Source organism: Ambystoma mexicanum, chromosome 2p (assembly GCF_040938575.1).
Source record: "Ambystoma mexicanum isolate Mex_15411 chromosome 2p, UKY_AmexF1_1, whole genome shotgun sequence".
Classification (NCBI taxonomy): domain Eukaryota; kingdom Metazoa; phylum Chordata; class Amphibia; order Caudata; family Ambystomatidae; genus Ambystoma; species Ambystoma mexicanum.
Genome location: NC_090923.1, coordinates 1,165,739,968 through 1,165,755,229, shown reverse-complemented (window position 1 = coordinate 1,165,755,229; position 15,262 = coordinate 1,165,739,968). Strand labels below are relative to the sequence as shown.

General features: G+C 48.8%; 1 protein-coding gene across 5 annotated transcripts in view; it reads left to right on the top strand.

Annotated features, from left to right (window-relative positions):
• The window catches only part of HUWE1 (HECT, UBA and WWE domain containing E3 ubiquitin protein ligase 1), a 2,445,223-nt gene that overhangs the window by 436,694 nt on the left and 1,993,267 nt on the right, over nucleotides 1–15,262 (top strand). For all 5 annotated transcript variants that reach the window (XM_069645305.1, XM_069645304.1, XM_069645303.1 and 2 more), the window contains exons 16-17: nucleotides 14,334–14,462; nucleotides 14,687–14,788. In XM_069645305.1, coding sequence (XP_069501406.1) covers nucleotides 14,334–14,462; nucleotides 14,687–14,788 — 231 coding nt within the window. The remainder of the gene's footprint in view (nucleotides 1–14,333; nucleotides 14,463–14,686; nucleotides 14,789–15,262) is intronic.

Sequence of the window (15,262 nt, the reverse complement as noted above, 5' to 3'; positions counted from 1 at the left end):
GCAGCATCCTCTACCGATGTCAAGACGGCTTATCCTACCGTCCCACAGGACAGGGATGATAAAAAATATGATGCTATGGCAAAGAAAGTCTTTTCAGCATGTAGCATGGCGTTAAAATCTGTTAATGCTACTTGCACCCTTGCTAGGTTCAGCCATACACTTTGGGAGTGTGCTTCTACAGTGGCTGACTGCATCCCGGAGGGAGAAGAAAGGGATGCGTTCCTGAATATTATACAGGACGGTAAAGACGCTATGTGCGAATCCCTCCAGACGGGCATTGATTCGGCTGACAGTATCAGCAGAGCAATGGCGGCAAGTACATCAACCAGGAGATTCGCTTGGTTGAGAAAGTCTGGTTTTGCCCCAGATGTGCAAGTCAGGCTCTTGAACATGCCATTCGATGGCTCTTCTTCGTTTGGGAAAAAGGCGGATGACAGTTTAGAGAAACTGCAAACTTCAAAAGCAGCAGCAAAATCCCTAGGAGCTGCAATCCGTCAGACACCTTTTCGTCCCACAGGAACCTCTGCGAGGGGCAAGTCCTTTCGCTTCTACTCCGCATTCGGAAGAGGTAGAGGATCTCCGGCTCAAAGGGGTCAAAGAAGAACTACCCGAGGTGGACGGGGTAGATATTCAAAATTCGCAGCAACAGCAGGTACCTCTTTACCATCGGCATCTGCATCAGCCGCCCCAAACCACTCTGAGGACTTCCCTCACAGGACACCTGTAGGAGGCAGGTTGACTCAACATCTGGCGGTATGGCAGGCTATCACGTCAGATGCTTGGGCATTGGAAACAGTTGCCCAAGGTTACTGCCTGCCCTTCCTACGTATACCTCAGTCATCCACCGGGGATCAGCTCTCAGAAAACTCCAGATCCGCTCCTCTTGCAGGAAATTTGGGACCTGCTAGAGAGAGGTGCCATAGAACCGGTACCTGTAGCGGAGAGGAACAAGGGCTGGTACTCCCCTTACTTTCTCATTCCAAAGAAAGACGGAGGACTGAGACCCATCTTGGACTTGCGAGAACTGAACAAATTCCTCAGAAAAGACAAATTCAAGATGGTCACTCTTTCTCAGATCCTCCAGGCCCTTCAGTTCCAGGACTGGTTGGTATCTCTGGACCTTCAGGACGCTTATTTCCATGTGCCTATCCATCTCAAACACAGGAAATACCTGAGGTTCGCAATTGGCAACTCTCACTATCAATTTCGAGTGCTGCCATTTGGGCTGAACTCCGCCCCGAGGGTCTTCACCAAGTTAATGTCGGTAGTGGCTGCAAGTCTAAGGAGGGAAGGGATTCACGTCTACCCCTACCTGGACGATTGGTTGATCAGGGCTGTTTCTCCGGAACAAGCTCAGATCCAGCTAAATCACGTGTGCCACTTCCTTCACAGACTGGGCTTCTCCCTCAATTTAAAGAAGTCACAAATGATACCATCGCAGAGACTCCAGTTCATAGGAGCGATCCTGAACACTTCCCTGGGAAAAGCCTCGCCACCAGAGGTGAGGGCTCAAGATATTCTACAGATGGTTACCAAGTTCCAGCATGCCCAACGTCTCCCAGCCTTCGACTTTTTGAGGTTGCTAGGCCTCATGGCATCCTGCATTTTCCTAGTGCCAGAGGCTCGCCTGAGAATGAGATCCCTCCAGTGGGCACTGAGGACTCAGTGGTCACAATTCTCAGGGAGAATGACAGATCTTCTTCAGGTTCCCGGCAGGGTGGCTCGAGACCTTCAGTGGTGGGCCTGTCAGGAGAACATTCTGAAAGGAGAACATTTTTGGCAACCCTGGCCGGAGATAACAGTAGTCACGGATGCCTCACTCACGGGGTGGGGAGCCCACGCCAACGACTTGACCATCAGCGGTCGTTGGTCTCCATCGGAGTCCAGACTACACATCAACCTGTTAGAGCTGAGAGCCATCAGACTTGCGCTGAAGGCGTTCCTGCCAGCTGTACAAGGGAAGAACGTCCTGATAATGACGGACAACACGGTGGCCATGCATTACCTCAACAAAAGAGGAGGCGTAGGATCACTACCCCTGTGCAGAGAGGCGATGCAGCTCTGGTTTTGGGCAATCCAAGAAGGAATCTCTCTATCGGCAGTTCACCTAGCCGGAGAGAACAACTTGACAGCGGACGCTCTGAGCAGGCAGAACACAGTCTCCCACGAGTGGGAGCTAGTTCAGGAAGTCCTTCAAGAGATCTTCGCCCTTTGGGGAACCCCTCAGGTAGATCTGTTCGCCACCAGGCTAAACAGGAAATGCGACCTGTTCTGCTCAAGGGAATTTCCCCCCGAGAGGAGCTCTGGGAGACGCGTTCATAGTGGACTGGTAGTTTCCGCTTCTGTACGCGTTCCCACCGGTCCCTGTCATTCCTCAAATGATCAGGAGGTTGAGAAGATTCCGGCGAACCATGATCCTAATTGCCCCGGATTGGGCCAGGAGAACGTGGTACCCGGACCTTCTAGACTTGTCCATCTGCCCTCCAATTCGACTTCCACTCAGAGAGAACCTACTCTCACAGAAGGGAGGTCAGGTTCTCCATCCAGACATCAAAACCCTCAACCTTCACGCTTGGCTTCTGAAAGGCTGAGGTACAAGGATTGGGACCTCCCTGATGATGTTATGGAGGTGTTGCTTTCGGCAAGGAGGCCAGCAACAAAGTCTTTATACCGCTGCCGTTGGAACAGATTTTGCAGCTGGTGTAGAGAACAGAATATCGACCCTTTTTCATGTGGTACACCAATGGTTTTGTCCTTGCTACTATATTTGGCAAATTCAGGCCTTCAAGTTGGCACCATTAAGGGCTATCTCGCAGCGCTATCCATCTTTAAGCGTACTGCGGAAGAACCATCCTATTTCAAATTACCCTTGGTAATACAGTTTCTAAAGGGGTTAACCAATGTTTATCCCCCAAGACCATTCCAAGTTCCCCTATGGGATTTAAACTTAGTACTAACTTTCCTGATGGGTACACCTTTCGAACCTCTCCATTCTTGTTCGTTAAGATTCCTTACCCTTAAAACTGTTTTATTAATAGCACTTACATCTGCTAGAAGGGTGAGCGAATTACAAGCTCTTTCTTGTAAACCCCCTCATACAATATTTCACAAAGACAAAGTTGTCCTGCAAGTGAAGCCTAATTTCCTCCCAAAGGTGGTTTCTGAATTCCATATCACTCAGAAGATTACCCTACCATCTTTCTATCCTCCTCCTCACCCGGGGAAAGAGGAAGAGAGGTTACACAGGCTAGACCCTAGGAGGGCTTTAAGTTTTTACATAAGTAGACTAGCCAGGATAAGACAGGCAGACCAGCTGTTTGTAGGTTACACAGGTCACAAGCTGGGATTACCAATAACTAAGCAGACCATTTCCAGATGGATCATTCTAGCCATTCTGGAATGTTATAAACTAGCAGGGAAAGAGCCCCCTCAAAACCTTAGGGCTCATTCGACCAGAGGTATTGCAGCTTCATCGGCCCTCAAAAGAGGCGTGCCGGTTAAAGACATATGTGCGGCCGCTACATGGTCGTCTGTCCATACCTTTACACGTTTTTACAATCTGGATTCCTCCTCCAGTCAAGAGACTAGGTTTGGAAGGGCTGTACTGCATTCTATTCATCAATAGAAGACAGCGTGAAGTCAGTACTCCCTCCTCCGATAATAGAATACTGCTATGGGAGCCTATCTAAGATGAGGAATACGTCGGAGGACACAATCCCTTCGAAGAACAAGTTACTTCTTACCTTGTAACGTTCTTTCGACGGGATGTTCCTCCGACGTATTCCTCATCGACCCTCCCATCCATCCCCGCAGTTCTACTTCCCTTGTTGTTGCAGCTTACGCTCCTTCAGGGTGATTAGTTAGTCCAGAAAGTATTAATGTGGGCTACAAAACGGAACTGAGCAACGGACGCTGCGCGCGGCCTTTATAGGCAGGATGACGTCGATACGGCGGCTGTCGAGGGACATAGACTCGGAGGACGTCGACGCGCAGCGCCCTCTAGAGAAAAAAATTTCCGAGGTCAGCAGAGCTGGAAGGAGATATCTAAGATGAGGAATACGTCGGAGGAACATCCCGTCGAAAGAAGGTTACAAGGTAAGAAGTAACTTGTTCTTCTGGGGCAAGAATACATACCTGGAACTACTTGAAAGGCTATTTAAGCCACACCCAAGCAGCAGACCACGCTTTGCGTTGTTCTGCACTTAGCAGCTGGACGCTCACCGTGCCTTCTCCTGCCTTGGTCCTCCATCACGCCTGCCAGCATCCTGGAAACACCTAAAGGAGAAAAGGGAAGAGAACAGGTGAAAACAAGAACCTCACCTGATACATCTGCACGCCGGATTCTGCACGCCGACGATCCTGCAAAGAAGGCAAACCTTTTAAACGTGCATCGCGTCGCACGCTGCATTTCACTCACCTGCACGTGGCGTTTTCGAGTCCTGCGAAGTCCATCCGGAGCTTCCACCGCTATCCAGCACCTATTGGAAGGAAGGAGAAAGAGAGGTGAGAAGGGAAACACGAATCTAAGTAGAACTTACCTGTTGTTCAATTCCCTCTCCGCCTTCGGGTTTGTGCCATACCTTCGGCATCTCAGCACCCCGGCCCCTAAGGGGAAAAGAAACAGACATTGTATTAGTGAGAGCAAGTGAGAACATTAGCAATACGCTCACTCAAGACTTACCCATTTGCAAGAGAGACACAGCAGCTCTTTTCGGGTCGGCGTCTTACCTCCGGCATTGCCGTACCCCGGCCCCTATGGGGAAAAAGACATTGGACATTAAAGGAGATACTTAAAACTTACCAGAATTTGGCTTCATCCAAATCGCCTGCAGCCCGGAATCTTCTCCAGCACCTGCGAAAGAAAAGAACAGATGAGTGAATATAAACCCAAACTTGCCATAAACATTTGCGGTACGACGGGAATGGACAAACTAGTTTAAACTCATCAATCCAGTGAAGTAACTGGAATCACAACGCGCCCCTGCATCAGAAGCAGGATGGAGAGCTCGTCATTTTGGTCCCTAAGGTGAGTCTTCGCAGGGAATCCCAAAAGGGTTTCACGGAGGGAGGGAAGTGGGAGGTCGGAACATCACCCGCAGACTAACCCTTCCTTTTCACACACACTGGGATATTCCTCCGAGCCAGAAAAGCCAGGTTGGGGAATCCAGTCCATCTTCCGGGTCTTACGCATCTCTGCAGAAGAGGTCACATCAGTTCCAGCCACGCCCGCGCCTCTGTGGGAACCAGTTGAGCGTTACACAAGGGTATTTATTCAGGTACTTCATTGTACCCAAAAAGGATCTAACCATGCGCCCTGTGCTAGACTTGCACCCATCGAACAAGCTTGTCAAACCCCAAAAGTTTTGTATGGTGAGGCTGAAATAAGTAATTCCTCTTCTCATGAAGGGGGGATTACATTGCATTATTGGACATGAAAAATGCGTACCATCATATTTCAACGTTGCCAGTACACAATGTACCTAAGGTTTATGATGGAGGGTAAGCACTATCAGTTCAAGGTCCTTCCCTTCGGCATTGCCTCAGACCCAAGGGTATTTACAAAGGTAATGGCAGTGGCAGCCACTCGGCTGCGCAGGCAATCAATCCCAGTTTATCCTTACCTCGACGACTGGCTCATAACAGGGGACTCCTACTAAACCTGCCTAGCAAACACTCAAAGGACGGTCAACCTTTTATTTAGTCTGGGATTCTCCATAAATGAAAAGAAATCCAGCCTGTACCCCAGTCAAGTAAAGCGGTTTCTAGGGGCTCTCATTCGGACAGAAGACGGGCAAGTCTTCCCCTCCAAGAAGAGGGTTCACAACATGTTTGAAATCCTGCAGTATGTAGCCGGTCCCGGCGTAACTACACAAGGCCTTGCGACTGCGAGGAATGATGGCGTCCTGCATTTACTTGGTTCCTCATGCGCATTTGCGCGTGTGCCCCATGCAAGAGTGGCTAAACAGCCAATGGTGTCAGTCCAGCGGACTATGGGAAGATCAAGTGGTCTTCTCGGTAGCCCTTGTTCCCTCTCTGAAGTGGTGGTCTAAGTAAAACCTCTTGCAGGGGAAAACCTTCACCACCCCAGCAGTAGAAGCCACTCACGACAGACACATCCCTCACGTGGTGGGGGGGGCTCACCTTAATCAGACGGCCCCAAGCGGTAGCTTCCAACTAAATAAACCTATTGGAACTACTAACAATGTTCAAAGCACTGAAAGCCTTTCAGATGCACCTACAGGGGAAGACGGTACTGATTCTCATGGACAGCACTGCAGTCATGTATTACGTAAATAAGCGGGGAGGCACTCATTCTCCAGGGCTGTCCTAACTCAAACCATTTCGAAGTGGCCTCTCAAACACAAGATGTTTCTCAGCCGAGACTTCCCACTGCCCTTAGAGTACGAATGGCGACTACACGAAGACCTAATCTCATTTTTCGCTGAATGGGCTTTCCCAGTGATCAACTTGTTCGCAACTCTGGAAAACTCACAATGCCCAGATTATGCCTCCAGGTACCCTCCAAACAAGTCCAAGCGGAAAGGTCTCTGGATAACATGATCAGGGAGATTTGTTTATGCTTTTCCCCAACTCCCCTACTCAACAAGACTGTGCACACAATCACCAGGAACCAGTGACCATGGGTGTGCCAACCCTTGTTCTCTCATTTGATGGAAATCCCCCCGATGAAGCTGCCTTGCCCCTAGAACATGTTGTCTCAGGACGGGAGTGGGGGGCAGGGGGGACCTCCATCCATGTCCACAAACTCTCAATTTAGCAGCCTGGCTCCTCAAACCCTAGAGTTTGGGCATCTCCATCTTCCTCAGAGATGCATCGAAATACTCATCAGAGAGGCAAGGAAACCTAACACCTGACATTGCTACTCCAATAAATGGAAACGCTGTCAAATGGTGTAATAACAAGGACATCAATCCCATTGAATGTTCCCCTGCACACATCGTGTTATACCTGACTCACCTGCTGGACTCGGGTCTTGTTTTCAATTCCCTGAAGGTTCGTCTAGCTGCACTTTCAGCCTACTCTACGTCCCAGCAGAAAGTGTCTTGGTGGAAGATCCCAGTGTTTAAAGCTTTTATGGAAGGGGTTAAGATAATGCATCCCCCCCATTTCCAACCCGGCTCCCGAATGGGAGCTTACTGTGGTGTTAAACAGAATTATGGGGTCTCCCTTTGAACCTTTGCACAAAGCAAGCCTAAAAGCACTCACTTTCAAGACAGCCTGCCTAGTGGCAGTCACTTCCATAGGAAGAGTTAGTGAACTACAGGCCCTTTCTATTCTAGACCCTTTTGTTACAATTCAGAGATGGTAGTTCTGCGCCCAAGATTTGCTCCTAAATTCATTTTAAAGTTCCATGTGAACCAGTCTATAGAACTGCATACTTTCTTCAAGAACCCTACCAACGTGGAAGAAATAAGTCTACACACACTAGATGTGCGCAGGGCAGTCAAGTACTATCTGGAAAGAACTAAACCACTAAGGAAAACAAACCAGTTTTTTGTTTCAGTGGCAGCTGGTACAAAATGAGACCCCGTTTCTAAATCAGCTCTCTAAATGGATTGACAACTGCATCACACTCTGCTGCAAACTTGCCAAGAGAGAACTGCCCTTCTGATGCTTGTCTGTTTAGAATCACATGCTGTGCATATGGTCCGACATCCAGTGGTAACAGCAGAGTATTGCATCTCATCTTTCGGGGACCGAAAGGGGACGTCGGCAAAGGCGTGTCTGTAACACTATCCCGATCGTGACGTGTAGTGTACCCAAAATCCCTCACGCGCCGAGGTTCCTCAGATTGTTTTTTTCTGCCCAGATAACTGGTCGACCTAAAGCAGAGCTCTTACATAAGAGACATTGTTTATCTTAAACCGACTTGTCGGTTATTCCTCCTTAAGTCACTTGGACGGCAAGAACAACTTCGACGAAGATTGCGTGGGATTTGTCTACGGCAGTGATTTTGGCGCCTAAGGTCCGGTGGCTGAAGCATCCACGTGACGGGGCCCTCTGGCCGGCCTTCACAGTAGGGAGAGTGGGGTTGGGGTGGCAATATCTGTCTTTCCTCTTCCCCCTCTTTGCAGGGTCAGATACCTGTTGAAGGATGAGCACAGAATGTGTAAATCTTGTTTCCCCTTAGATCGCGATGAGAAGCGGTGTGCGGCTTGTAAATTCCTCCGGCATGAAACCCTTAAGGAGCGCTGTGTAAAGCGGTGGGCTGCATACGGTATGCCGCAGGCGGGACCCTCTTCCCCCACCACCACACCCGCCGAAAGTGACGGAGGCACCTCCGATGACCAAACATCCGTTGCAGATGTTAAAGATGTCGAGGTGGACACTTCTAGGTCCACCCCACCCATCCCCGACCATTCAAGGCCTGACGCTAGTCTTGCCTCGGGGGCAACACCCGGCGACGGGGTCGTACAAAGAACGCATCACACTAAACACAAAACCCCTCCACCTATTTCAACGGGTACGTCGAAAAAGGTGAAAGCGCCAGCAGGACCGTCAAATTTCCGCGGATTCCTCTGATCGTTGAGATAAGCAGCCTTCCCCGCATCCGCAGCAGCAATTTGCGACTGGGCATTCCAAAACAAACAAGGGCGCTACCCCTAAATAAGGTTTACACGTCAAAGCACAGACTTTCGACGCTCCGACGGTCCCTAAAGGCCTGGTAGGCCCAAAATCTACGACTAGGCCTCAAGGTGAGAAACCTACTGCTAGGCCCTCTAACGCAGCGGTAGGCAGTAAATCTACAGATAGACCTTCGGACCCACTAACGCACGCCGATTCGGTGGTGATTGAACACAGTATCGCAAGAATTACTTCGGCGGTTGGGCTGATGCCTATTCCGTCGGAAAAAATGGGGCATGCCGCGGGCACATCTATAGATATGCCATGGTGCCCTGATTCTCGCGAGACCTACGAGGACAGTCGGGAGATTCTTTCCAACACCCTGAGTGACAAATTCCGGGGCCAAAGGGTGTAAGACAACGTTTTTCCACCTGCAGGCCCTTCTGGTTCATCTAAGTGGACAAGGGAAAAATTTGAAGGGTTGAGAAAATTACTAATTTTTCTGAACATCCTTCCCCGAAAAGATCTTGTGGAGAACCTAATCTTACATTGCTTCATAATTCTAAGATCACTCCTCGGGCCCCGTTCATCATGAAGACATCGTCCAGATGGACACTTAAGAGGACTTTTACAGTGAAGATGAAGAACCTTCCTTCCTGCAGGACCAGGCCGATGCCACAGACAATTGGGAAGAAACGCATCAAGTGGGGACAGACCCATGGACACTCCCCCGAACAAGATCAGGACACTGATGTTGTGTGTCTGGATTCTCCTCTGTCCACCCCGGCTCGCCAGGCCTAGTCTGTAGACAACCAAATGGCCTTCAGTTCCATTTTAAGGAAGGCAGCAGATCACTTACAAATCGCTACTCAAGAAGCTGTACCCGAGCAGGACTTTGTGGAGGACATTCTCAAGGAGAAACCCCCCCTCAAGCCAGGCCATTCCCCTCCTTAATTCTGTTAAGAGTGGCCCCCTCCCTGGTGTCGCCAGCTCAAACCCAGGCAGTGAACCCAAGAGTGGAAAAGCTATTTCGGCCAGCTCCTTCGGACCCTCAATACATTAAAGGGCACGCCACTCCCAACTCGCTGGTAGTGACTACCACCCGGAAACTGGCAGGAGTAACCCTTGCTACGGGGGAGGTGTCTCTGGATAAAGAATCAGAGTTTGTATGCCTTAGGTAAGTGGGTTACCTCGGCTGCTGCATATACCAAACGCATAGTGAATAACACTACGCTGCTGGCGAGTTATGCAGACGCTCAATGGAACCTAGTACAGGAAGGCTCCAGGAAGTCCCAGAACCCATTGGGTCCAAGCTTCTTACCATTGTGGCCGAAGGCAGACAAGTAAACCAGAATGTAATAAAGAACACTCTGGACGCTGCTGAGACAGCAGGCAGGTCTCTAGCCGAGGGCACTTTACTTAAGCAGCATGCTTGGCTTCGTAACTCAGGTTTCAAGCCTGAGACACAGGCCGCTCTCATCAACAAACCCATTGGAGAAACTAACCTCTTTGGAAAGGCGGTTGATGAGGCCCTGGAAACTGCCAAAAAAGAACATGAGACTCTTGAGTCCATGCAACAGATTACTCAAAAGCCTCCCCCTCCCCCTCCACCCCCCAAAGGAGAGGTAACTCTCGTTGGTCCTTTTGAGGGCAGTCCCGTGCAAGTCAAAACTACTATAGCACGGGAAACTTTAATGCTGGACAAACATCAGGAAGCCCTGCATACTACCCACCAAGGGGTCAGCGACGCGGCAAAGCCAGAGGTAGAGGCCCCAATCCTAGAGGAGCCGCAGCCTCTGGTCAGAAATGACCATCATATCCAGGTCCCCTCCCAGGTCACCCTGGTTGGGGGGCGCTTAACATCTTTCCTCAGGGCATGGGAGGGGATAACTTCAGACCAGTGGGTCATAAAGACGGTCGCCCACGGGTACTGCGTGGAATTCTCCCAACCACAATTCAGACCACCACGCTCAAGGCGCCTCTCACCGGACCATCAGGAGATGCTGAATCAAGATGTGCAGGCGCTGCTGGGAAAGGACGCCATAGGAAGCCGTCCCTATTCTTCAGGTAAACAAGGGTATTTATTCAGTGTACTTTCTTGTACCTAAAAAGGACCTCACCATGCGCCCCGTTCTAGACCTGCACCCAGCGAACAAGTTCATAAAACCTCAAATGTTTCGCATGGTAACGCTACAGGAGGTGATCCCACTGTTGAAACGGGGACTACATGGCAACATTTGACATGAAAGATGCATACTTTCATATTTCAATGTTGCCAGCGCACAGGAAATATCTAAAGTTCATGATAGAGGACAGGCATTACCAATTAAAGGTGCTCACCTTCAGCATTGCCTTGGCACCGAGGGTGTTTACAAAGGTCCTGGCAGTAGCAGCAGCAGCACACCTGGACAGACTATCTGTCCAGGTGTACCCTTACCTTGACGACTGGCTCATAACAGGGAACTCGTACTACGCATGTTTTTAGAACACCCAAAATACCATAGACCAACTGTTTAGTCTGGGTTTCTCCATCAACGAGAAATTGTCTAGTCCCCAGTCAAAACAATTTCTGGGAGCTCTAATCTGGACGAAAAACAGCCTCCTCTTCCCCTCAAACGAGAGGGTTCAGAATATGCTTTTTCAGATCCCTCAATATGAAGCCAGTTGAGAGGTGACGGTGCGCAAATCCATGCCTTTGCTGGGAAGGATGGCGTCATGCATATGCTTGGTTCCCCACGCGCGGCTGCGCATGCGTCCCATGCAAGAGTGGCTCAACAGCCAGTCGCGTCAGGCCAGCAGACAAGGGGAAGATCTGGTAGCTGTCTCACCAGCCCTCGTTCTCTTTCTGCAGTGGTGGTCAAGGGAAAACCTCTTGCAGGGGAAAACCTTGACCACCCCTGCAGTGGAAGCCACTCTCGCGACAGACCCGTCTCTCACGGGTTGGGGGGGCTCACCTGCTTCAACAGACAGCGCATGGAGTGTGGTCCCCACAAGTAGTGTCCATCCATATAAATTTACTGGAGCTATTAGCGGTGTTCAAGGCATTAAAGGCTTTTCAGATGCAACTACAAGGGAAGATGGTGCTGATTCTAACAGACTGCACTAAAACCATTTATTACCTGAACAAACAGGGGGGCGCACTCTCTCCAGGGCTATCCAAGCTGTCCCAAAATATTTGGATGTGGGCTTTCAAACCCAAGATGTTTCTGTTGTCCCAACATGTTCCAGGGGAAGGAGCAGAGATTTCCCTCTGCCCATAGAATACGAATGGCGTCTGCAAGAAGACGTGTCCAACATCTTCGCAGAATGGGGTTTCTCACAGATCGACCTGTTCTCTACTCAGGAGAACGCCCAATGCCAAGACTACTCCTCCAGCTACCCCCAGAACCGATCCAAGGGGAACGGTCTCTGGATAACATGGTCGGGGAAATTTGTCTACGCTCCCACCTCCCCCAATACCCCCCACTCCCCTTTTCAACAAGATAGTGCACAAGATGCACCAGGAACCAGTCACCATGCTACTGGTGGTCCCCATGTGGGCCCGCCAACCATTGTTCGCTCACCTGATGGAAATGTCCCCCCCCCCCCCCCCCAGTCAAGCTTCCCTGCCCGTACAACATGTTGTCTCAGGACAGGGGGGGGGGGGGGAGACCCTACACCCATGCCCACAAACTCTGAACTTAGCTGCCTGGCCCCTGAGATCTTAGAGTTTGGCCACCTGCAACTCCCTCAGAGGTGCATGGACATACTCAGGGAAGCGAGAAAAGCTAAGACACGTTATTGCTGTGCCAGCAAGTGGAAACGTTTTGTCATCTGGTGCAATTCCAAGGGCGTCAATCCCATCGATTGCTCACCCACACACATTGTGCTGTACCTAACCCATTTGTTAGACACAGGATTTGTCTATTCCCTATAGGTTCATCTGGCTGCTCTTTCAGCCTACACCACATCACAACAAAAGGTGTTGTGGTGGAAGATACCAGTGATTAAGACCTTTATGGAAGGGGTTAAGAGGATTTATCCTCTCATTTCTCACCCAGCTCCTGCATGGGAGCTAAATGTGGTTTTAACGAGGCTCATGGGAATCTCCCTTTAAGACAATGCATAAAGCAAGTCTAAAAGACCTACGGACTTCCGAAGTGGCTATCACTTATATCAGAAGGTTTAGCGAACTACAGGCCCTTTCTGTTCTAGACCCCTTTGTTACAGTCCACAGGGATAAGGTAGTTCTGCGCACTCCTCCCAGATTTGCGCCTAAATTCATCTCGAAGTTCCATGTGAACCAATCGATTGAACTACCTACCTTTTTCCAGAATCCCACTAGCATGGCCGAAAGAAGCCTACACACACACACACTAGATGTGTGCAGGGCAGTCATGTTCTACCTGGGAAGAACGAAACCACTGAGGAAAACAAACCAATTTTTCGTTTCAGTGGCAGCTGGTAGAGAAGGGGATCCTTTCTATAAATCAGCTATCTCAAGGTGGATTGTCAAATGCATCACACCATGTTTCTCTCTTGCTAAGAGAGACGTGCCCTTCAAGCCTATAGCACATTCTACTCTGGGCACTGGGGCGTCCATAACATTCATTGCAAATGTTCCCCTAGAGTCCTTTTGCAAAGCGGCAACCTGGAGTCTGTACACACCTTTACAAAACACTTTTGCCTAGGCACTCATTCTAGGTCTGATTCTCAGGTGGGACAAGCAGTACTAAGACATCTTTTCTCTACTTTTCCTTCTCACAGCCCATCTCCAACTACGGGTACTGCTCGCTAGTTTATGCACAGCATGTGATTCTAAGCAGATTAACAAGCATCAGAAGACATGCATTTCTTACTGTAATAGCATTTCTGATGATTGTATCTGATTAGATTCACATGCGCCCTCCCTACCCCTCTCTGGGTGGAAGGAACATAGACGTCTTACTATTTTCTCTCTTCATGTACTCACTCACAAAAGCCTTGGGCTCCCTCCTGGCAGAAAAAATACAATCGGAGGGACCTCGCGCGTGAGGGATTTTGGTTACACTACAAGTCACGATGGGGTTAGTGTTACAGACACGCCTATGCCTACGTCCCCTTTCAGTCCCCTAAAGACGAGATGCAATACTCCGCGGTTACCACTGGATGTCGGACCATGCGCACAGCATGTCAATATAAGCAGATGCAATAATCGGAAATGCTATTAGGGCAAGTAATGCATGTCTTGACTTTTTAAAGGGATGTGGTATGAGACAGTGGAACCCTGTCATTGTACTGCTTTTGCCTCTGATGTAAAGACTGCTTTTACATGTGCATGTTATTTGCAAACTGCTTGTAAAACCAGGTTATCACTCTGCACTGATTTTATAATTTTTTATAGAAAGTGAGATTATCCTAGTCTGCTGTATGCTATATTAGAGTCTAAAAGGTTTGAGTATGTTCCCAAGTGATAATTTCTGCTAATTAAAATTGTAATTCTCTGATCCATTAGGTCTGCTTTATTGTACTGTTTCTGTGAACTATTTTAGTTTTATGGATTAAGATAATTGAAAATGAACTGCTTTGACGATTAATCTGTAATCTATTATGCACTACATTTAGAGGTTTGCAGGGCACCTGCAAGTTGTTGCTTGTGAGGAGTAGTTATCCGAGTGAGCACAAGGTTATGCTTTTCCGCATCTTTGGGCAGCGTTTTTTAGTTAGTGTGCTTGTATGTTAATGTTGAGGGGCCTGTTTGGAGTCATAATGTTTAAGTCTGATTTTAGTTTCAGATGTGGCGATGGAGAGCAGTCCTGGGCCTTCCACTTCAGTCGATCACCGTCTTGAAACTGAGCCACGTGCCCAGAGCAGCAATACCAGCAGTTCTAGCAGCACAATAGTTGCACCCAGACCAGGTAATTCTAACACCGTTAAAAGTGTTAATGTGATTGTTGAGCATTTTAGGGTAAAATATGGGTTTTTTTGTGATATACTGTCAACTACTTTGTGATTTAACTTTGGTGGGGGGTAGGTTGGTGGAGATGGTCTGAAATTGCTAAGCAAAAGTATGGTCTGGCATAGAAAATAAATTCCCACCCCACATTTATAACTTTGCTTTCTGCTTTCATGTACTCTTCAGGCGTCCAGTGCATTCCACAGAGAGCAGCTCTGTTGAAATCCATGCTGAATTTCCTAAAGAAAGCAATTCAGGACCCTGCGTTCTCGGATGGTATCCGACATGGTAAGCTTTCTTTTAATGCTACCAGCAGTTCAGTAATTCCTTGATCAGATTGCCTATTAATTGAAGTGTTTTACTAGAATTAAGTAGTCTTGGTATTAATAGGAACAATTGTTCCGAATATCCCAATCTGCCTGTTTGATGTTTGGCTGAAAAGGGTAAATGTGCAACAAGCCAACATGGTTTCCCTTGCGTCTACTTGACTTTCCTAGTGATTATTAATGCTGTGAAGCCAGGATAAATTCAGGAAAGGAACAAGGTGGTAAGAAGTACAGTAAACCCTTTCTAACTGGTATTGTACGTTTTGACTGTATCTAACCGGTCGCATGTACAAAAAGGTCTAAAAATGCTACCACCAAAGATTCAAACACCCAAAGTTAGAACCTTTGGTGGTAGCATTGCAGGTAAGTAAAAAAAGACTGCAGGGTTGTCCCTGCAACACCCTGCTCACTATAGTGTGGGGTATAGTGAGCTGGG